The sequence below is a fragment of the Accipiter gentilis genome, chromosome 32 (assembly GCF_929443795.1).
Source record: "Accipiter gentilis chromosome 32, bAccGen1.1, whole genome shotgun sequence".
In the NCBI taxonomy this organism is placed as follows: Eukaryota; Metazoa; Chordata; class Aves; order Accipitriformes; family Accipitridae; genus Astur; species Astur gentilis.
The window spans coordinates 20,833,231-20,855,485 of NC_064911.1; the positions used below are offsets into that span (position 1 = coordinate 20,833,231).

At 49.7% G+C, this 22,255-nt stretch overlaps 1 protein-coding gene across 3 annotated transcripts in view; it reads right to left on the bottom strand.

Annotated features, from left to right (window-relative positions):
* Window positions 1-393: 393 nt before the first annotated feature.
* RAI2 (retinoic acid induced 2) overlaps window positions 394-22,255 on the bottom strand; it is a 46,391-nt gene continuing 24,529 nt past the window's right edge. For all 3 annotated transcript variants that reach the window (XM_049834884.1, XM_049834886.1, XM_049834885.1), the window contains exon 2: window positions 394-3,408. In XM_049834884.1, coding sequence (XP_049690841.1) covers window positions 1,636-3,303 — 1,668 coding nt within the window. In that variant the 5' untranslated portion in view covers window positions 3,304-3,408 and the 3' untranslated portion in view covers window positions 394-1,635. The remainder of the gene's footprint in view (window positions 3,409-22,255) is intronic.

Below are 22,255 nucleotides of genomic sequence, written 5' to 3' on the forward strand. Positions count from 1 at the left end.
AATACTTAAAAAGCGAGAGTTTGACAGAACTTGATGCTATGGTTATGTGAAAGTCCCCCATTTTTATATTAAGTGAGAGGGCAGCTATCCTTCAGCCCAAGAAAAGAGAAACAGCATGCCTTTCCTAACTTCCTAATGCAGATGCATTTTCTGAATAGCAAATTGGTGTCTGCTGGCATCAAAAGTTTTAACAGCTTTTGGCATGACCCTGGTGCCTACGGGTGCAATTAGACTTCTAACCCTGAAGCTGCTTCTTTGGGCAACTTCTCATTGCATGAACAACTGCAAAAACCTTCCCAAAACTGTCCAAGAGGAGTCTTGGAAGTTCCTTGGCTGCAGCTAGGTAAAGGAAGGCACAGTTAGCGTGCAACAGCATCCAGCTGATGGGTTTACAATGGCTTTTTTTATTTAGACAGTACTGGTGCGGTGCTGGGAACATGTAATTTGAAATAACAAGAAAAGGGAAGTTTTTCTACGTAACAGGTATAGCCACAAAAAAGGCAGTGCCCACCAAAAATTGTTCTCCTGCTCTCACATTCATCCTTTCGCTGGGATGGGTTTTTACAGGCAAGCCATGTGAACTTAAAAGCCAACAGAAAAATAATGCATGTCCACCTCGTTTCCATACACAAGTGCAAAACCGTAACCTACCAGAACTTTTATTTTAGTTGTACATTCACATTTCTCCATTGACGTGGGTGGCTTGTACACTGCCGAGTGATCAAGTTACACAGTTCTGCTCTTTCATGTGCATTGATTTCAGCCATCAAAAAAACTTAGAAAACTAACAATAAACAACCTTTCCATGTATGTGTAGTCAGGCTGGGAAAAATTATGTGACTTTTCCTTCCTCTCCTGCCCCCTGGCAACCGAATTCCCCCAACTTTTAGGCTTTTCTCTTTTAAATGACTAACAACATTATTTAATATTTTAAGATTGTTTCCTACAAGTCTCTCGCAATGAAGCTGGCATTAGGTGCACACTGGGCTGTACTGCTCGCTTGCTCTTGCTCTCGCTTCCCTGGAAGCTTGTTTGGGCGCATCGTTAGTGGCTGTTGTGACGTGCTCTCTAACAGTGCTGCAGGACAATATAATTTTTCTTAGCCTGCTATTTTTTCTTAACATTTTAGGCTGATCACAAGTCAGTTGCAACGCTTTACAGTTTACAGACTTTTTGCCAAACCTTCTCTGTATACTGAAAGCGAGTTAGAAATGACAAAGAATGCCGCGACCAATTAGCACGTACAAACATTTATTTTGAAATTTCCATTCTGACCGTTATGAAGAATTACATCATCAAAGCACTTTATGGCAGTGAAAATAGCTCTTACCCCTCTGACTCATCCATTACTCCATTAAAGCTGCAAAATGTGCAATCTGCTTGAAAAATAGGTTGCTTTTTATTCAGTTTCCCATGAAAAGTCAAAATTCAATAACAAAAAAAAGGAAAGGAAAAAAAAAAAAAAAAAACAACCCAGCTTATAGGGACTCTCCATCCGATCCTCTCCCCCTTCCCCCAAAAATAACTTACAAAGATAGTTTAAAGTTTTAAATGAGTTTAAAACCAAGTGCATCTTTTTTTTATTTTTTTTCTTCTTCTCCTCATAATAATCTTAAAACTCTAAAAACCCATAATTTACTTTCTTGGAAAAAAGGCAGCGAGCCGTTGCTTCTTGATTGGAAGAATATGTATCTCCGGCGAGTTCATTTTCTTTAGCTTTACGCTCCTGTTTTTGACGGGTTTCCTGAGGGCCTCGGCGCTGTCCCGGGGCTCGGGCGGGCTCTTCACGTCGTAGCACTGCAGCACCGAGTCCTGGGGCAGGTCCCTTTTGAAGGAAAAGTTTTTGGTGGAGACCCCCGACAGGCCCTTGATCTTGCCGCAGAAGATGGTGGGCACGGCGTCCTTGACGGAGACGATGACTTTGGCTGTCTGCGAGGTGCTGACGATCTCGATGTTGTTGCCGGCCTTGGGCTCGCAGCCTGCCCTGCCCGCCTGCTCCACCAGCCACTTCTGCGGCTGCCGCAGCAGCTCGGCCGGCCCGCCGGCCGCCCCCCGGCCCTCCGCCTTGCCCGACGCCTCCTGGGGCTTGCAGGGGGCGAAGGGGGCAGCGGGGCCAGGCAGCTTGTCCGGCGCGGGGTGACCGCCGGCCTCAGCGGCGGCAGGGCCGGTGCCAGCCGCCTCCCCGAGGGGCCCCGCCGGCTTGCGGCAGGAGGCGAGGGACAGGTCCAGGGCCCCGTCCTCGGGCGGCAGTGGCGGCAGGGCGGCCTCGCTGGCCCGAGGCGCGGGCGGCCCTTTCATGGAGAGGTCCAGCGCCTCGTTCTCGCCGCCCATCTTGATGACGGTGTGGCGGCTCAGCTGGGGAAGCTCCCGCGGGTGGAGGAGGTCGAAGGGCTTCGTCTCTTCCTTCTCCAGGGGAGTCTGAGTGCCCTTGCAGGAGTGGGGGGCGAAGAGCGGCGGCTTGGGCGGGTCGGGGGCCGCCTTGGCCTCAGCGCCGTGGGGCACGGGGATGGGGACGGGGATGGGGATGGGGACGGGGACGGGCAGGGGCACGATGACGGGGTAGGGCACCAGCAGCGTCGCGGGGGGCACCAGTGGGGAGAGGGGCGAGCTGAAGGCCTGGGGCGGGAGGGTGGCGTAGTCGGGGGGGGGCTGGCAGGGGGCTGAGCCCAGGGCGCCCTGCGAGGGAAACAGGTCCTGGAGGACGGCGGCGAAGCCCGGCGTCTGAAAGACGGGGGGCAGGACGGGCTCCTGCGCTTGGCCAGAGGGCTTGGGGTCCAGGAGCTGGGGCTGCCCGACAGGGGGGGCGGCGGTGGTGGGGAAGAGGCCGGCGTGCAGTGGGCTGGCGGGGCAGGCGGCCCCCGGGGGCAGCACCAGGGGCGAGTTCAGGTGCTGGAAGACGTGCTGCTCCAGGAGGACGGGCAGCGGGACGGGGCCCTGGGTGGTCATGACGTAGGGGGTCGCGGCGCTGGTGGCCGGCATCTGCGGGGCGGCGCTGCCAGCGACCTGCAGGTGGATGGGCAGGACGACGGGGCTGTCCCCCAGGCAGATGGGCTGCAGCACGGTGGCCGCCACCTTCAGGGCCACCCCGCTCTGCGACTCGGCCGGCGGCGTCAGGATGGAGGGCGCGGGGACCGTCACCAGCGGGGACAGGGCCTTCTTCATCAGGTCGGCCGAGTTGATGTTCCAGGCCTCGGCCGTGATCAGCTGGGCCACCCCGTTCTCCAGCTTGTTGTTGGCCATGGCCGAGGGCGGGCTGGTGACATCCATGGGCAGGTTCGGGGCGTCCTTGTACAGCTCCTCCATGTCACGGGGCTTCTCGGGCTTTGCCGGCGCCGCCTCTACATCGCCGTCAGTGGGACCCGCGGCGGCTCCGGGCTGCCGGGAGCATCGGCACCGACATAATTTGGCCTGCGAGCCAGAAACATGTTTTAGGCAGCGCATAAATCTCCTCCTTAAAATAATATTTGCAATTGCCTTTAAAGACCCCCATCACCAAAGAAAAGCTCCTAAACGTTTCCATGCTTCAGGCTAACGGCTCCGTAAGACAGTGTACTATATATACAGCGATGCTGGATATACATACATCCCTGAGTGTTGTACGAAGAGTTTTGAGGAACTTCTATTTAGCTGTAAACACAGATAATGTAAAAGGCCTCAAGGACTGCCTACAGCCAGCAACCCCCCCCTCCACCCAGTACGCAGCCTGATGAACAAGGACTTAGACCATCCGTTTCACGTTTTTAAACAAAGCTTCACGTAAAGGACAGTGCACGGCAGAGCCGAGCAACAGCGTGCTGTTTTAACTCAAGCAAAAGCCCCCAAAACAAACATTTCTAAAAATAGCACTGCTAAGAAACATTCCACCCTGAGCGAAGGGTACTCAGTTCCCCTGTAGCATTTGGCCCTTTTTCATCCCGGTGGGATTTACTAAATGCAAGCAGGCGCGCGCTGCACGGTGCATACAGCACCTCCGAAACGGCCGTGTGCAGGGTGAGAAAGGAGCGTGGCCAGGCAACGGCAAAGCAAAACCAACCCAAACCCCGGCCCTCACCCTGCCACAGAGCTAGAGAGAGACAGTAGTGTGAACCAAGCAGCTGATTGATTAAAGACCCAAGGAATAACAAAAAAATCAAAGCAACTGCAAATTTATTTTGACAGCCCAACCCTTCACATTAACCAAGCAAATGGCAATTAAAAAAGGACAGAGATGGTTTCTATTCATGAGTGCGGTGAAATTTCCAGCCTATTTCCTAGAAAGACTACACTCCGCCCCCCCCCGCCCCCAAAAAAAGCAGTAAATTAATGGCGCTGCGCATGCATTTATTTAGAACGATAAATAATTTCAACCCTGCGAGCTGCCACCAGCAGACTTTGTCTGGGGGATGGCTGCTCTGCCTGGCACCGCCCGTGCCTCTCCCAAAGTGTGTCGCGCATCCTGCCGTAGTAATAATCACCATGGAAACTTGTCCGGTTTCAGCTCCGTTACCACAGGAAAGCACTGGCACACCCCAAATTTACATTTTTCACCTGCACGTGGCTGAATTCTGCTCCCTATGAGCAAACCGTGTGCCATCACTGCAGGCTGGCTGGCACACTGGCATTGGGATGATAGGGAGGGCAGCGCCGCTCCGAAATTGGATGGGTAAGGACTCCCAGCCTGGGGATGTGTCTGCATCTGAGAGCACACGAAGAGCTCCGCTGGCTCTGACGCTTACAGAAATTATTTGCTCACATAGATGTTTGTAATACTGACAAACCTGCCAAAGGGACAGGGAAAAGGGAAGAAAAGAAAAAAAACAACAAACTCCACAAACAAAGGCTAAAAAATGGCCAAGGCAGGGAAGCGGGAAATCTCCCAAGTCTCTCCTGAGACTTGTAAATCCTTGGATTTGGCAGCAAGATGCTACAGTGAGCGCAAGACTACAGAAATGCCAGGAGTTAATAGCGGAGGCTGGTTGGGTAAAATGCTAATAATTTATCAGACGCGTTTGAGTTCTTAAAAAGGATTTTTAAAAGTAAACAGATGAGTCATTTCTTTTCCTCTCCTGCTGCTGGCTTAAGGAGAATAACTCCGGATTTTTCTCATCTCATGAAATGTTCTGCAGAAAGCATTCACAAATACAGGGTTGAGGGGTTTTTGTTTCCTTTTCCAGCTTTGGCTGAGACAGATTACAGGCAGACAGAGGTGCCCAAGCACCGAAAAAAAAAGAGCAAAAATCAAATCCCTTATTCAGAAAGTGACAAGAGTCAGTATAAAAAAAATTGCACCAGTCGGGGTTTTTTGGGGGGGCGGGGGGGGAGGGAAGAGCAATCATTTCTAAAAATAAAGACAATGAGGAGACCGCTCAGCAGATACAAGCTGGAAAAAAATAGATGTTGTTGTTTCTGTTTTAAGGAATTAAAAAGTCATTTTCTGCTGCTCTCATATAATCTCTCCCTGTTTTTAAAATGACCATTTTAAAACCCTGTGGTCTCTGCAGCATACACCAGCATCTTTGCTCCTCCAGCTGCTGCAGCACAGCTGAGTATTTTGCACATAACACTGGCTTTTCCCGATGTTTCTGTTTGCTTGAGAAGCGTGAGATCGCGGTGTTTTCATAGAGAATTAACGATCTGGCGGGGACAGGAAATGACCCCTGTTCCCCTGGCAAACCCATTTAATGTTGAGAAATAGAAAAATTAAGATGAAAATTATGCTGCGTAAGAGACTTGAGGGATTAGCATGCTGTACAGACCCATGGAGAGAGAGACAGATCACGGATGAAGATGAAAGTATAAGCCGTAATAAAATCCCCCCATTGCTGCTTTAAAAGGTGACAGGGCTGCAGGCAGAGGAAGTATCTAGATGAGGGGAAGAAGAGCTCATCTATCACCATCAGACACCTTGAAGAAATGCCTGTGGGCTTGGTTGTTTGGGGTTTTTTTAAAGCATAGTCAAATATTGTTTTCCACACTGAATCCTACATATTTCTGGGATCTATAAATACAGATTGTTGAGCTCGTGGCCCTACACTGCCTCTGGGAGGGCCCCACTGTGTGAGGGGAAGGAGAAGACAAGAAAGGTGAGATGCAGCCCTCGACCCAGGTTTATGGGTTTGGGGTGAGGTTTTTTTCCCCCCTCACCTCTCCTATGTGGAAGTTTTCCTTACTTCCAGTGTACCTGCTTCTTGAGCATGTGATCACTAAAATAAAATAGAAAAAAAAAAAAAAAAAAGACATACACACACACACACACACACACAAAAATATTTCACGATCCTGCCCGCAGCCTGCAGCTTGGCAGTAGCCAGCTGCCAGGTACAGCGGAGTCCCAGCACAACTGCCTCCTGCACCCTGTAAGGCAATTCTCAGTTTCACCTGGGAGGCAATCCCAGGGCTGCTAAAGATGTATTACACTAAACACCTATTATCAAGGTCAGTAAGCAGACAGAGTGAAAAGGATCCAAGTCCCCAAGCCTCAAAAGCGGAAACATTTGAAGATCTGGGATCAAGAGACAGTTTGAAGTTGTCCAAAGAGGTGTTTTGTAGTTCCTAGACTCCTCTTTTATACTACGTACACCGAGTACAAGGTACAAAACTGTAAGTCAACATGGAGATGACTTTAAAGTGATGTTTCAGTGTTGGTATTAACAGTGATAGCTATACTATATTTCTCCTTTAATAAAAAATCAACCTGAAACATGCGCTGGGTTTGGGGTTTGGGGGGGGTCTGGTTAAGATTGCTGCTTCACTGCACATACATTATTCAGAGTTACTCAGCTTTTAAAACAAGTTTCATGTACCTAATATACACAAATGAAGGTAATATAATTCAGTGAAATTGCTTTAAGTTTCCTCTGTCTACCACACCTCAGTGCCAGAAAATCAATTAATTTCACTTTGCCTACTTATCTATTTAATATTTAATTTGCTCTTTGTTTTAATTGAAAAGAAGCTTGCAACACTGAAACGAGCCCTATTGTAAATAACCCAGGCATTCCCACCGGGGTGCTGATAAGAGTTAAGTTCATGGCACTGTGCAATGATGTGTGTAACTGTACAGGAAATGGTATGTTAGCTATACAGAAATGCCATGAAAGGGTGCTGATAACTCTAGCTTATTTTTTTCATCTCCTGCTGATGGCCGTGCAACAGACTTTTCTCAGGGCTGTTGCATGCCTTCCTGTGGGACCGCAGCACCGCACCGTACGCAGCTATCCCCGTGCTCTGCGTGCTCGCCCGTACCGCAGCTTGTACTTCCCTATCTGCACAGAATTCAAATCACACTATGGGAAGGTTCTCAGATGCTCCCTTTGTGGGATGCCCTGCTCAGTACCCCCTGGAAAAATCGGGCTTCCCTTCAGTATAAACACAGTATCAAACACAAACCAAAATTACAAATCTTGACTTAATGGAACAGCTTGGGGACAAAATTAAGGATGGATTTGGACTTCAATGTTTTGCCAAAACTCACTGCTTGCCATCGCTGATCCTCCTGCCAGAAGCAACATGTTTGATTTTTGCTTTGCAGAAGCCCATTAACAAGGGTCATGGTGAGAGCATCCCTGACGGGGACGCCCCACCACCCTTTGGGAGGGCAGCAGACCTGCCGAGCACCCCCCGCAGCAAGCGCCCAAACAGGTCCTGCACCCCCCGGTCCCCGTCGGGCTGGTCGGCCACCAGCATGCCCTGTCACCCTCAACACTCCACGAAACCACACACCCAGCCCGTGCCTTGCTGAGACACGGGTTTCTGAAGGAGCTCAGGGTTGGGCCTGCCCCGTCCTCAGCAGTCTCAGCGGCCGAAGCCCAACCCATCTTTCTGCATCCTTCTGCAGTAAACATGCAAGTGGGCAACGAGGACACATATAGACCCAGACCAACCACTATAAGTCATCTAGTCATCTTCCATCCTGCAAATTTTGCTTTGTATAGTTCGAGCCATACGCGAGTAAAGGCTTTACAATAGTGTTATTGGTGTTTTGTTGCTAGAATAGAAAAACACGTATTTGAATAAAGTGAGCTTTCATATACCAGATACAAGGAGCTATTACTAGACAAATAATGTACAGGTGGGCTCTCCCATACATGAAAACCACAGATGATTTCAGCAGCGTTTGCCTCTCACGTTTCCCACCGATTCACATACTCAGGCACCTGAGACTGACAGTCCTGGCTATCCCGCATGCCCTTTTAGTAGTGTAATCCTCGAGCACCAAAGGGCAGAGGAGTAACCAACTCACAGCTAATGGTGAACCAGCCTTCTCCCCCACCTTGTTTCACCATTCAGGGTGCTGCGTTTCATAGCCCCCTACCTTGGCCAGGTGCAGAGGCACCCGGAGGGCCAGTGGGACCTGTCCCTTCTGCTCGCAGGGAGGCTGATGGTGACCCTCCCTCTGAGGTACGGGACAGAGGCAGAGTGGAGGAGACCCACAGGACATTTTGTTAAGGCAACCAGCCCTTCGCCCCCCCTGCTGGCTCACAGTCAGACCCCAAATGCAGTCCCATCGCCTCTGGAAAGGGGGCTCAATGCCCCCCACCTTGGTCATCAGCAATGGGGAACCACCGGGGATGCACTTCTCTGTCCCCTCCAAGGGGCACTGAGCAAACATCCTGGCTTAGCCCTGCCCTCTCCCCCCTTGTTCCCTTGACTCAACTACCCAGCAACTCCTTGTTAAGATTTAGGAGGCACCATTCAAAAGTGACCAAGGGCAAGGCGAGAAAGGCATTGGAAAGACGGTACCAGCCAGAGAGAGGAGGGAGGGCTACACCAGGGTACCCCTGCCAGTATGAAAGCTACACCCGCAGCCTTTGCTCCCCGTCCCTCTGCACAATGTCCCCTGCTCACCGCGCACCCACGCGCTGCCCCGTGTTACTTCTCACTCTACAGGAGCTACACGGCAGAGGATGAGCTGGACGCTGCCGAGGAGCAGTTAAAATAAGAGCATCTCATCAGACAACTTCAGAGGACACCAGAAGAGTAACAAGGCTCCCACGCAGCTCATGCAACAGGTACTTTTATTTTCCACCGCTGCATTATGGAACCTTCTGGGAGGCAAACCTATTTGTGTCAAGGCTCCCATCCAGGCTGTTAAGCCCTGGGGGGAACGAGAGGGAAAGGAAATCATTATGGCAGTGCAAAATGGCATGTTATAGATGGGACACTGACAATATGTATACACTGCTTCGGCACGCAGCACAATCGTTCCCAAATGCAGAGGCTTGACTGGCTGATTGTACTTTGGTCTTTCAAATAGTTCAGCTGAGAAATACCACGGTGGTCTGCCTATTGCACAGGCTAATCACCTGCAAAGAGCCGCGTTAGAGTCATATATTTGCTAACTATATTACTGTTGTCAACAGCCTGTAGTTAGCAATCTATTCCAGGGAGGAGAGAACTCACTTTCTTCTCATTTAAAAACAAATCAGACCAATTGAAAAAAAGATCCTGTCACAGGTCTCAAACCAGTGTCTCTATACCCAGGGGCAATATATACAAGACAGACGGTAAGTGCTGTAGAAGGAATAGAGCATTTGCCTGACAAATATCAACCTGTAGTGAATTTTTATACCCAATTTGGACACCTCACAAAAAAACCCTACATTTGCAGTGGAAACCACGACATACCCCAAGCATACGAGAGATGGCACATGCTGCCGTACTGCTAGATGCCTTTTCCCTTCCTCTGCTCCATTCACAAACTAGTCCACTAACTGGATATAACACTTAACTGATGGTCTCCTACTTTCAAAAGGACCACGACTCACGCAACATACAGTATTATATATAAGCAGGCACTATAAAAACAGGGCTACTTTGAAATTACTTGAGATTGATCTTGCTATTCCCAGATGCTCGTTTCTCATATTCACTGCACATCCCTGTTCCTGAGGTCTCTAAACTGTCACGCTTGGAGGAACCTTGCAGCAAGTTCCTGAAAACAAAACCTTTTGAATGGTGGTTTATTTTTTTTCCCTTGGCATAGTACAGAAATGCCTGAACAGTGGCAGCTTGCTTAGCCCGCAGTAAGCTGAACACACACTCTGAGGCGGAGACAGTGCACGGAAATCTGATGTATTAAATGTGACATGTGAAGGACAAATATAAATTTGCCAGCCATAATTACTGCTGAGTCACGTGCCACCCAGCTCAGTGATGTCCCTTCCACCCAGCAGGCTCTTCCAACTCAGTGCAGCTTTCGCACTCCAAATTTCTGTTCAAAAAGGGAAGGCAAGTTACCGCTTTTGCGACTGCAGAAGTATCTGTTTCAATCACCTTTCCCTCGATGCTGCCAGCAGCATGCAGATGTCTCCTCCCAAAGCGTGACATAGTCCCTTGGGATGGGGATGGCGGCGGCTGCAGCGTTGTGTTGGGATGGGTGCGTCGGTGACCCAGCAATCACCCCCCTGCCCTGAGCACCTGCGGTGAGGAGGTGCTGCCTGCGTGGCCATGGGGGAGCATCTTCTCACCGGCAGCTTCCCAAAAGCCAACCTGGAGGGCTGCTCGCCCCTGGGAAAGTCCTGCCGCCCTCCCCTCCCTGCCTCTCAGCCTCATCACATACTCTGCTTGCTCAGAGTCACTGAATCACAGATGGGTTGAGGCTGAAAGGAACCTCTGGCGGTCCTCTGTTCCAACCCCCTGCTCAAGCAGGGCCACCTACAACCACTTGCCCAAGACCATGGCCAGACGGCTTTTGAATATCTCCAGGGACAAAGACTCCACAACCTCCCTGGACAGCCTGTGCCAGGGCTCGGTCACCCTCGCGGTGAAAGAGTGCTTCCTGACATTCAGAGGGAACCTCCTGTGTTTCGGTTTGTGCCCATTGCCTCTGGTCCTGCCGCTGGACAGAGCCTGGCTCCGTCCTCCCTGCACCCTCCCCTCGGCTACTTCTATACATTGCTGAGATCCCCCCTGAGCCTTCTCTTCTCCAGGCTGAACAGTTCCAGCTCTCTCAGCTTTTCCACGTACGTGAGATGCTCCAGTCCCTTCGTTATCTTCATGGCCCTTTGTTGGACTCTCTCCAGTGTGTCTGTGCCTCTCCTGTACTGGGGAGCCCAGAGCTGGACACAACACTCCAGCTGTGGCCTCACCAGTGCTGAGGGGAGGGGAAGGATCACCGCCCTCGACCTGCTGGCAACACTCCTCGTGCAGCCCAGGGCACCATTAGTATTCTTTGCAGCAAGGGCACATCGCTGGCTCATGGTCAACGTGGTGTCCACCAGGACACCCCAGGTCTTTTTCTGCCAAGCTGCTTTCCAGCGGGGCAGCCCCCAGCCCACACGGGTGGCTGGAGTTGTCCCCAGGTGTAGGGCTTTGCACTTCTCCTTGTTGAACTTCATGAGGCTCCTGTCGGCCCATTTCTCCAGCCTGTTGAGGTCCTTCTGCATGGCAGCGTGACCCTCTGATGTATCAGCCACTCCTGCTGGTCTGGTGTCACCTGCAAACTTGCCGAGGGCACGCTCTGCCCCATCATCCAGATTGTTAATGAAGCTGTTAAACAGGATCAGACCTAGCATTGACCCCTGAGGTACACCACTCGTCACTGCCCTCCGACTAGACTTCGTGCCACTGATCACCACCCTCTGGGCCCGGCCATGCAGCCAGTTTCCAGTCCACCTCACTGTCTGCTCGCTCAGCCCATACATCAGCAGCTTGTCTGTGAGGATCTTACGGGGGACAGTGTCAAAGGCCTTCCTGAAGTCTACGTAGACAATATCCACTCCTCTGCCCTCATCTACCAGGCTTGCTTCTCACACAGTAGGTCAGCTTCCCACGGGGAAGGCAAACTGGCAGCAGGTTGAGAACCTAAGAAAGTCTAAATTAAAGTAGTATCAGGGAAAAACTGGACTTACTCTAGGGATCTCTCTTGCATCAGAGGTCCTGAGATTTACTATACCTTGACCTCCACGGTTTTCACACACGTGGTGGACCCACATGTTTACTTTTGGAGCAAGACCGTAGGAAGAATGCAGACTCATGCTAGCATTAAAAGACTTCTTAGGCTTGAAAAGTAAAGTGCATGATTTTCCTATGGGAAAAAAATATTTTAAACAATTTTTCCTGTCATTAAATATCCCGTTTAACTGATTATTTAGTATCGTTTTCAATCAAAACATTATATTCGCCAACTAAGCAAAGACAAATGAGCTGTTTTGAGAACACAGAGCTAAACAAAACAAACAAGAGAGCCGTTACTTTACAGTAAATTTTAAAAAACGTGCATTTTGTTTTCCCAGCAATTGATACACCAATGATAACAAGAGGAAAAGGATACCAATGAAACGTAATTGCCAGCCCCACTTCCCCCAAAACTCGAAACAAAAAGCACTCAGTGTCAGCCTGATAAAATATTTGCTCCTTTGCCAGTCGAGTGCTTTATTAAACAGTCCTTAAAGCATCTCAGTTCTTACAAAGGATTTCCAAGTTTGATGTCAGTGAAATGACTTCAAAGCCTCATTAGTTCCCCAGCGGAGGTTTGTTCTCTGCTCAGAGACGCTTGGCTCACTATTTTGTCCTGACCCTCTCCACTGATCCCAGGCTCAGATATTTTTATTACGTTCATTTGATCTTTTCTGAGATCCAGATGAGAATTGGTATTAGTGTGGCAAAGGCCGCCACCCATTGCCTGTCTCTTCTTGCTTATGTGAATCTGTCTCGCTCCCAGTTACAAGGGACAGGGACCCCTCACGGACCACTCACCAAGCCTCAGCCAACAGGTTAGTGAGGTAACGTTAAAAAACAGTTTTGAACTGCTACAGCACTTTTGCAAGTGAAACATCTGCCTTTGCCCCATTATACCGACATGGTTTCGACTGCTTCAGCTGTCTCCTGACTAGCCACACAAGCAAAGCACACCAGAGTACCCCTTGAGGGGTAAATCAGCTTCACCAGCTCAAACCCCATAAATGAAGTGAGGTGCCACCAGCACCACATGCACCCCGAGAGCCCTGGCCCTCAGACATGCTGCAAACCCTTTCCCATCCCCTCCTTATGGCATGCCAGCTCCAGTTAAAAACCACTTTTTCTTGGTACAGACAAGGCCAGAATAGGGCTAACCTCAGCACGGCTGAGAGGACTCCCCTTAAGCTCATCTTGCTTTCTAGACCTACCTGAGTCAGAGAGAAAGAACAAGTAGAAATCAGTGTTACTGTATTTTAAAGCCGTGGGGGTTAAGGATAGCAAATACCAACAATTCTGTAACTCATCTTAAATCAACTGAAAGCCAAATTTTCCCATAATCTCTCATCGTCCTGATACAGTCTGGTTTAAATAAATACATAATGGGAAGAAAAGCAAAACCAAATGAAAAACTGAATCTTCCAGCTCACAGATGCTTTTTGGTGAGGTAGAAATGCTCCTAAGACCACAGGTAAGGACATGCAGGTGATTAACCACATGCACGCGTGCCACCCAGCTTGCCACAGTGGGCTGAAAGGGCAAACCCCTTCTTTCACCTATAGCTCTGATAGCTCTCAGTGGCAGGGGTATTGTCCCGAATGACAAGATTCAGGGATGGGCCAAAGAGCTGGGGACCGAAAACAAACTCATCAGCTTCTCTTGTGGGACAGGGTCTCACTTGCGAGCACGGGCAGATAGGAAGGCATAGGAGTATTGGGGTGCTGCTTGGGAGCAAGAGGGTAGAGGAGTCCTCCCTCTCCCGGTGCAAAATGTGGAGATTTAATATTTCATCCTTCCCCACTGGCATGAGTAACCAAATGCTCCTTCAGCTTGCCACTTCAAGATCAAGTTTTATGTTCATAGCTTCAGATTTATTAGACTGACTTTCCCTCTCCTCCACCCCATCACTTTGATAAACGAAGCCCAACATTTCATCAGCTACCTGACGGTGCTAATCTTCAGCAGATTTCAAATTTGCCCTGCTCTTGCACCACCCACCCTATCTAAAAATGTGTGGATGGAAAAACTTTCAAGCAGAAATAGCCCCTTACTTTCATCCTTGCAAAATCTGTAAGCAGCTGCAAGGATTTTTTTTAAAAGAGACAGAAAAATGTAGGACTCCTGTGATGTGAGGAAAACTGCAGCATTTTTTCTTTGAATTTAGCATCCTTTTACACACTCACTTTCACCCCAGTGTCTGGAGCATTTCCTGGTCTGACTTTGAGAGGCAGAGAAATGACCTTTTCTCTCCGTGATGCACAAGATGTCAGCCTTCTGACTGAACTCAGGCTAACACTAGCGTGAGATGCAGCATTACAGTGCTGATGATAATGAGAAGACTTAACTTTTCACTGTGTTTTCACTCTCAAAGACCAATTTAGCCCCCCTAGAACTTCAGCCCCTGTGCTGAACTGTGAAATACAGATGCCTCTGACCACAAATAATATGTAAATAACAGAAAATACTGAAATTCTGTCTTGTTGCATTTCAGTGCTGCTGAGGTTACCACTGTTCAGTTAACCCATCCAGGCTACCTGTAACACCTACAAATGCCCCACACACACATGCACACATGCAAGTACTTCTTCTCTAGTGCCTTCTGCCTCACCTATTTGACCGTGAGGTCTTCTGGGCAGAGATCGTTTTGGCACATGATTAGCACAAAGCACAGACTTCAGCTTGGATGCCAGTGGCCACTGCAATCCAGATTACACCTTCCTCGTGGGGACAGGTGGGCACGCACTCACTGAGGTGGCACGGGACTGCCTTCCTTCTCAGTCTAGCTGCCGGCCACTACTTGCAGTTGTGTTCCTCCAGCATACCTCTTCCTCCCATTTCGTTAAGGTCTACTGTGTTTCTCTGCTCTCAGAGCACTTACAGTCTGCCTAAGGGTGAATGTTAATGTCCAAATTTTACTAATTTGATGCTATATGAACAGAGACCTTCCAGACAGTTCAAAGGAGTCTTCTCCAGCTGGGTATCCTGGCTCTGACCAACACACTGCTCGTACTGCACGGAGGTGAGACTATTCCAGACTGTGCCCAGACTACACAAAAAAGTAATAATGCTCTTTGTCATCAGGGATCCAGACTCCAACCACTCAGAAAAAAAAAGGTTATATTTTAGGAAATGCAGGCAGGGCAACCAGTGCTGTAAAAATAGCGCTGCTATTGCAAGCAAAAGTAAGTATTATTATCCTGATACTATGAACCAGTCAACATGAACGTATTTCGCAGACACATATTGCAAGAGGAAACAAGGTCGGTCCTGCCCATGCTTTTCCATCAAACCTTTGGAAAGCACATACATCATGATGAATGCAGTATACCAAACTTTGTTATTATCACCTCCCCTATCTTAATGATGGCTGCGTGGTTCCAGAAGAGGAGTGTGCTGTCGTAGTATATAGAGCCGCTGACATATTTACTGCAGCATTTTTCACCAGCAATTTCCGCTGCGATGTGTGCTATTACATGTTCAGAAAAACTTAGGGAAACTGCAGGATGCAGAACAACAATTACATCTTTCCCAGATGAGACTACTATGTTAATGGATCGGCGTCATCTATCACCACAGATCATAAGTCCTCTGGAGAATGTCACCAGGCCACTCCAATAAATCTGACCGGGAGATTTCGTATTTGGCTGTTCGGCTCAGCCTTAGGAAACAGTTTAGCAACGCACTCCGCAGCATGACTATGGGTCAGCTCTCCCGGTGAGGTGACGTTGCTCTACAGCCGTGAAGCTCTGGATGCAGGACGTCCTGCACACCAGCGTGGAAGGGTACACAGGGCTGCAGCCTGGCATTAATTCCTCACATAGTTGGTTCTTCAAAGAACCAAATTTTGGTACGCAGATCGAAGACTGTGAAGGAAGAAAGCTGACTGCGCAGCTTCATTCCTTTACCAACAACAACACAGAAAATAAAATGAAAACTAAAGAAGAACAAAACTAACAAAAACAAAACCAACACCTGCCAGCAGACCAGTGCAGCTCTGAAGTAAATTTTTTTTGCTGTCAATCTATCTTCTTGATTCTTCAGGCCACCTCAGCAGGCAGAGTAGACTGTCTGCCATTAAAATGTAAGGTGATGCTCTATTAGGGAAGAACATACTTCTCATAGGATCTTCCTTCATGAAAGCCAAACAAATAACCCACAGATAAAAGCCTCCATGGCTGTACCATGTCTTAGCTTCTCCTTGTAATAACAGGAGACTAGAACCTGAGGCTGTCTCCCCTCGTCTCCCGCACTAATGCAAATACAGGAGCAGTGTAAAAGCAGGCTGAGGGGAAGGTCAGCCCCATCAAAGTCCTTTTGGAAGGCAGCTCCAAGCAAGGGGGTCCGAGGGCACTTTTGTCTCTCCTGCTTTGTGTATATTCTGTTTCAGGCAACGATGTATTTTCCTGACACGCCGTTCACATAGCTGGAGCTAAGCATTTCCTCGTACAGAACTGGGGGTGGGGATCTGCCACGGCATCGCTGCTCCCAGGCTTAACTGTTTTGAGTCCTCTCTTCCCTTAGGCACCGGCTTTCACCACCCACCCCACCCCTGCCCCAACACCACTGGCAATGTGCATGGTCCTTCTCCCTCGCCCAGGTACCCAATGTGAGGGCATCAACACCAATGCCTGTTCCCACCAGGATGGGGCCACCACCGGACATGCCCCCTGAAATGGGGACAGCCTTGGGGTGCTGCCCATGCCTGTCCAACCCTCCCCATTCCCACGCGCCAGCCCTTAAGCTCCCTGTCCCCAGGGTGGCTGACCCCTCCTGCTGTCTCGGTGTGGGTGCAGCGGGTTTGGCCAGAGGAGCAGGGATGGAGACTGACGGCTTGAACTACTGCAGCTCCTGCAGCAGCGAGTAGCTGATGGTAACCAGAAAGGCGCACAATGGAGCTTGGGAGATTAGCAAAGCAAGGAGGAAATAGTTTTAACTACATAATAATTTCAGGGAATAAAAAACTGCCTATAGCCCGTGTAAGTTGTGAGAAACGGCACATGCTCATCTCGCCTCAGGCAAATCCATATGTTGGTAGACTAGCTCAGCTACAAAAATGATACCCTTTCTTGCAGACAGAAACAGCAAGAGCACCCAAGAAGTACAAAATGTTCGGTATTTACTTGGTGGGGTGTTAGAGAAAACAACCATGCTCATTTAAGAGCTTGCTGTTGGCAAAGGGGGAGGGTGGATGCCCCCAGCCCTTGCATCCTGCAAAAGCTCTCCACCATCCCTCCAGCAGGGCAGTCAGCATCAGGTCTCTGCACTTGCCCCCTGCTCAGGGGGCTAAACCATTGCCAGATGGAGAAGCTGCTGCACCCTTCAGCTCATGCAAAACGTGGGTCTGCCCCACACCACCCCAAGAAACTCTATGGCTCCAACTATGCCATAGGCACCCTCTATGTCCAGGCACCCCACGGGCAGGGACAGGTGGGCTGTGAGGTGCCAAAGCAGCGCGTGCCAGGCCGCTGGGCTCCCGGGGCCACTGCTGGCCGGCCAGTCTTTGCCCAGGGTGGCAGCTGAGGGAAATCAGAGGAGTCTGCAATACGGGAGGCACAGCAGGAACAAGCCACACCACAACAGAGGTTGCAAAAGAAGCCCAGAGAGCTAAGGTGGCAGCCAAGAAAAACCTCTGTTTTTACCGCACGTCGGTGGACGTGCTCACGTGCCAAACCCTTGGCTGAGCTGGGTAAACATCTGAACAGCACAAACCAAACCAGAGGAGACAGCTGTCCCCTGGCGAGCGCAAACCCTTTGCAACCCCAGCTGAATCTTTCCCAAAAAGGTGTCGAGATCCATAGTTTGAGGAACCGACCAGCCAGCTGCTGGCCACGGCTGCACCAACAAGGGTGGCCACCAGGGCAGGTGTGAGTAACCACAAACCAGGAGCCAAGCCCTCTGCCAGGATGTGCTCCACACCAAGAGGGCACCAGAGCTGCCCAGCACCCACAATTTTTGCAATGGGGAGGACGGGACGGGCTGCAACAACCAACCTGCATTTCCTTGGCTGCCTCATCCAACTAAAAGGGCCATCTCCACGTGATGCGTTTCCCGGAAAACACTTCATGCAGGTTAACTCCAGTAATCTCAAGGGACAGCAGCCAGCTGCTGGGTGCAGCTCTTGCCTCTGTTCAGGCAACATCCCTTGGCCAAACCCTGCTGGCAAAGTCAGTGCCATTTCCCATGACTTCACGGGGCACACGGCCACAGGGAGCGGGTCCCAGCACGCACCCATCTTGCCACCCCCAGGTGCCCTCCATGTCCAGTGGAAAGCCTCCCGCAGCATGCTGTAAAAGCATGAAAAATCAGTAGGCTCCATTGACTTTTAGCCTGACATTAGCAATTTCATAGCTTAATGCTAACCAGAGCAAAGAGGAGAGCATGCTGCTACCAAAAATTAATTAAAGGGGGGAGGGGTGGGGTGGATCTTCAAAGATCCCGAAGTCACCCAGTACCATGAACGCCTGGTAAACCCTGCCCTGTCCTCACTGTGATGAAGGACAATTCGGCCCCTCCTCCAGGATGAAGCTTTCGCCAGGACCCAGCCACCCACATGGGCTGGCAGAGGTCAAGAGTCAGGAAGAGGAGCAGCCCAGGGGCCACAGGCACCCCCCACCCACCCCCATGGTGGTGGCACCAAAGCCACCGACCCGGCAGCAGCGGCAGCACCAGGCACAGCATTGAGGGGCGCCGGCAACGGGGCGCTGGCGGCCAGCTGTTTGGGTTTATCTGTCTATACAGGCACTGAGGAATTAGGTCCCTTGGCGTCTTTGGCGCTAATTAAAGGCTGTTTATTATCCGATTGTTCCCAATAGCGTATATTTCTTCTGAGCAAGTTACGGGGTGCAAGGGACGCCCCGCAGCCCGCCCTGCCATCGCTGGGCTTGCTGCAGGCACGGCCGCTCGGTGCCGGGCCGAATGCTGAGCTCCGTCCGTTTCTTCCGACGCTGGTCGCGCCGTGGGCAATAGTTACCAGGAAGATAAGTTTTGGCTGAAGTGTTTGCTCTCAGAGCAGCACCAGTTAGGCGTGATCAGAGCTTAACAACATGGCCTGAGCGAGTGCACTCCAAGGGCAAAGTCGTTACCGGAGCATCTCAGGCAGCGCTTGTACACACAAAACGTGCATCTGGAACAACGGGCAGCAACCCCTTAACCGCAATTTTTGGGGCCCTAGAATGGGTTTACCTAAATATAGTTAAACACGGCCCTTTGGCAACGTCTGCGTCCTCGATAGAGCCAGTGGAACACGGGTGTTTCCTCCAGGCCTTGGCTTAGGTGGGCCGTGGGCACTGGGGGGCGTTCAGCTGGGACTGGAGCCTGGCCTTTACATTAAAAAGCCACCGAAGCTGCAAACACAGGCACTGAGAACAGAAATGCAACCTTCCCCTGGTTGCCTTGCCTATATGCTCCTGACTCTGCGTGGCTGCGTTACAATGCGTTCTTAAAACACACAGTTATCCCCTCTCTTTCCAAAGGCCTTGTTATGCGGCAAAAGGACATATGCAAAAGGAAAAAGTAATTTTTTTTCATAGGCCTCTTTCTTTGTAACTTTCAAGCTTCTGACTCCGAACTAAGTAACACTTTTTTTTCATGCCGATTTGTACGTGTAATATAAAAAAAATAAATTGGTCTATGAATCTGCTTTTAATGATACGATGCTACCTGCTACCCTTGTAAATGTATAGAATTATTTTAGTCGTCTTCTTGCTGTGTCTTACAAAGGCAACATACTGTAGTTTCAGCAGTTGCATTTTTAAACGTGTTTATCTGGGTCACTGCTACTTACAGCATAAGAAGATTTAGTGAAGCCAGTTTAACATCAGTCTAGTGCAAAGGAAAAAATTCTGTAATTAAAACCAGAAGAATTATACTGTTTGGAGGGTAAAAATCCCAACATTATCAAATTAAAGTCTTTGGGCTGATTCAAGAAGAAAATAGACCTCTGGGCAATTTCATTCAAAAGGCGCTTGGTGGTTTGGGGGTCTTTTTGGCTCATCACAAATTATTTCATGTAATTGGCAATTTCAGGTATAGAAAAGAGAACCGAGAGCATTACAACATCAGGATTTTCTTTAATGGTATGACGTAAAATCACTAACGATGGAAGAACATGACTCCTGATGATGGTGGTCCATCTGATGCACATGGAGCACTGCCGATGTGCGTGCCAGCTTGCCCCGAGCGGCTGCACCTCTTTGCCGTGTAGTGGCCATCACAGAAGACAGGGGAGAAGGCAACCTGTTTTGATGGCAGTGCTCCCAGATCTTTCCGCTAAGATACAACTGATCTGCAGACAGAAGAAAGCAGGGGGGACGTTCAGAGGCCAGGAGAGGCACCTAATGTAGTCTCCATGTGTTTCCAATGGTCCTAGCTTTCCCATGTCTTGGAAAATGCCAGAAGAAAGGAAGATGTTGTTCGGGAAAGGTGAAGCTGCCACTCACGCGGGAAATGACGTGTGAGGCTGAACAGCCACCGGGAGATCAAAGTCTGAGCGCGGCGGTGTGATGCAAGAACAACATCCCTCTGCATCACGCTGCCCGCCGGGTGACAGGGAAGTGACTCAGAAGACGAGCGCACTTCAAAGGTTCCTGGAATACTGGTTTATTTTAGCTGAAGCCCGTCTGCAGCGGAGTGGGGAGGACTGCAAGCAGAAAGCATCCACTCCGCACCCTGCAGCCACTGCTGGGGCAGTTCATCCCCCAGGAACAAAAGCCGTCCTCCTCTTTTCCCTTTCTTCTGGTCAACGGAGGAAGGCAGGCAGGGAAATAGCTGTCACTGCCGCTGCCAAACCACAGCCAGCGGAGAACTGACGCCGCAGTGGAGCGGGATGAGATGCTCAGCGCTCACCCCGATGTGCCCCATGGTCTCTACGACAGGAAGCTCGACAACTGTCCATCCATCAGTAGGGTATCAGTGCGACAGAAACATTAGGTTACTACAGCCACATCACCGTGATCCAGAGTTAATTATTCCCCAGATCCAAACAGCAGCAACATAGGGAGCATGGGACGAGTGTGTAGTCGGTAGTTTGATCCTGTTATCGATTGGATGCTAACAGAGGGACATAACTAACTATAAAATATTTCCTGTGTCAGAAACAGGGAGGAAGGATGATGGATTTTCTTCAGATTATTGGGGGCAAGAAAAGGAAAGTCATAAATTCTCAAAGCCTCAAAGTTTTTACTTAGTTTTTTCAAACATGGCAGATTTTTTCCAGGGTTTTGGGGTTGCTTTTTGCTTTTTTCAGTTCCTTCAACATATTCCTTGCTGACAGACAGCACACCAGCTATTTACTGGATATGGTGATCTACAGCTTCAGTCCTTGGGGTTCCTGTTTGATTGCAAGAGGGCAGCTTCTGGCACTCCCAGTCCTGCTGCAGCAGAAGTCGTCTCACAGTCAGCAGGGCCAGCTACAGATCAAGACCCCGAAGGAGTAAAAGGCTCCGTATCTGGCCCCTTAGAGAGGATTTATTTTATCATACTGGTTTTAGAGATTTATCACTTCCTTTACCTTCCTCCATACGCACAGTGAAGAAAATCTGTTTTAAACATGGGACAGGCACGGTTTCCATCAGAGGGTAAATTTTGGGGATAAATAAAGAAAAAAGGAGCTATTTTTACGACAGAGACACAAGTGTTGTTCATCATATTTACAAGATCAGGTTGCCACGCCGTTCTTCAGATGATCTGAGATCACTGGAACCTCTTTCCTTAAAAATACGGCTATAAGAAGTAATTAAACATCGGCTTGGGGTTTGTGCACATTGGCATGACCACTTTCTCCTCAGGCGCCTTGGAAGTCTGCCACTGGTCCTTACGGGAAAATGCACTTAGCCCTAATATGAGGTACCGCCAGTTATGAAGCCCTACATTCAACTCGGCAGGATTTTGGTGCAACAGCTTCAGAGCTGTATTGGATCAGTAATGCAGGTGCCTTTGCAAGCAGGTTGGACACCAATGCTGCGGAGACCAGGAGCATGCCCCAAAAAACTGAAGCAAGGGGCAAAAAGAGGGGGAAGGAGGGTAGGATGCAGGGCTCCTGACATCTGTATTGCAGAACTGCAAGGACCTCTGGACTGTCTCCAGATCAAAGGACCACTTGATAGCAGTCACCAAACGCCTTCTAGCAGAACACCACCATTCATCTCATCCTTCTCACATCCTCCCAAAAGAAGCCACTACGTTGACACACTTCATGATTTATTCGCAGGAGTAGCTGCAAATGGAAGGAAGTGGTAGCACATGGAGACCTGGCACCAGCAGAGAGATTGGGGGATCCAATTCTGGGGACACACATGGTGCTGGTCTGAAAAGTGGAGATGGTGCAGGGAACAAGACACAGAGAGTTCTGGGCCTCTAAAAAAACCAACCCAAAACAGAA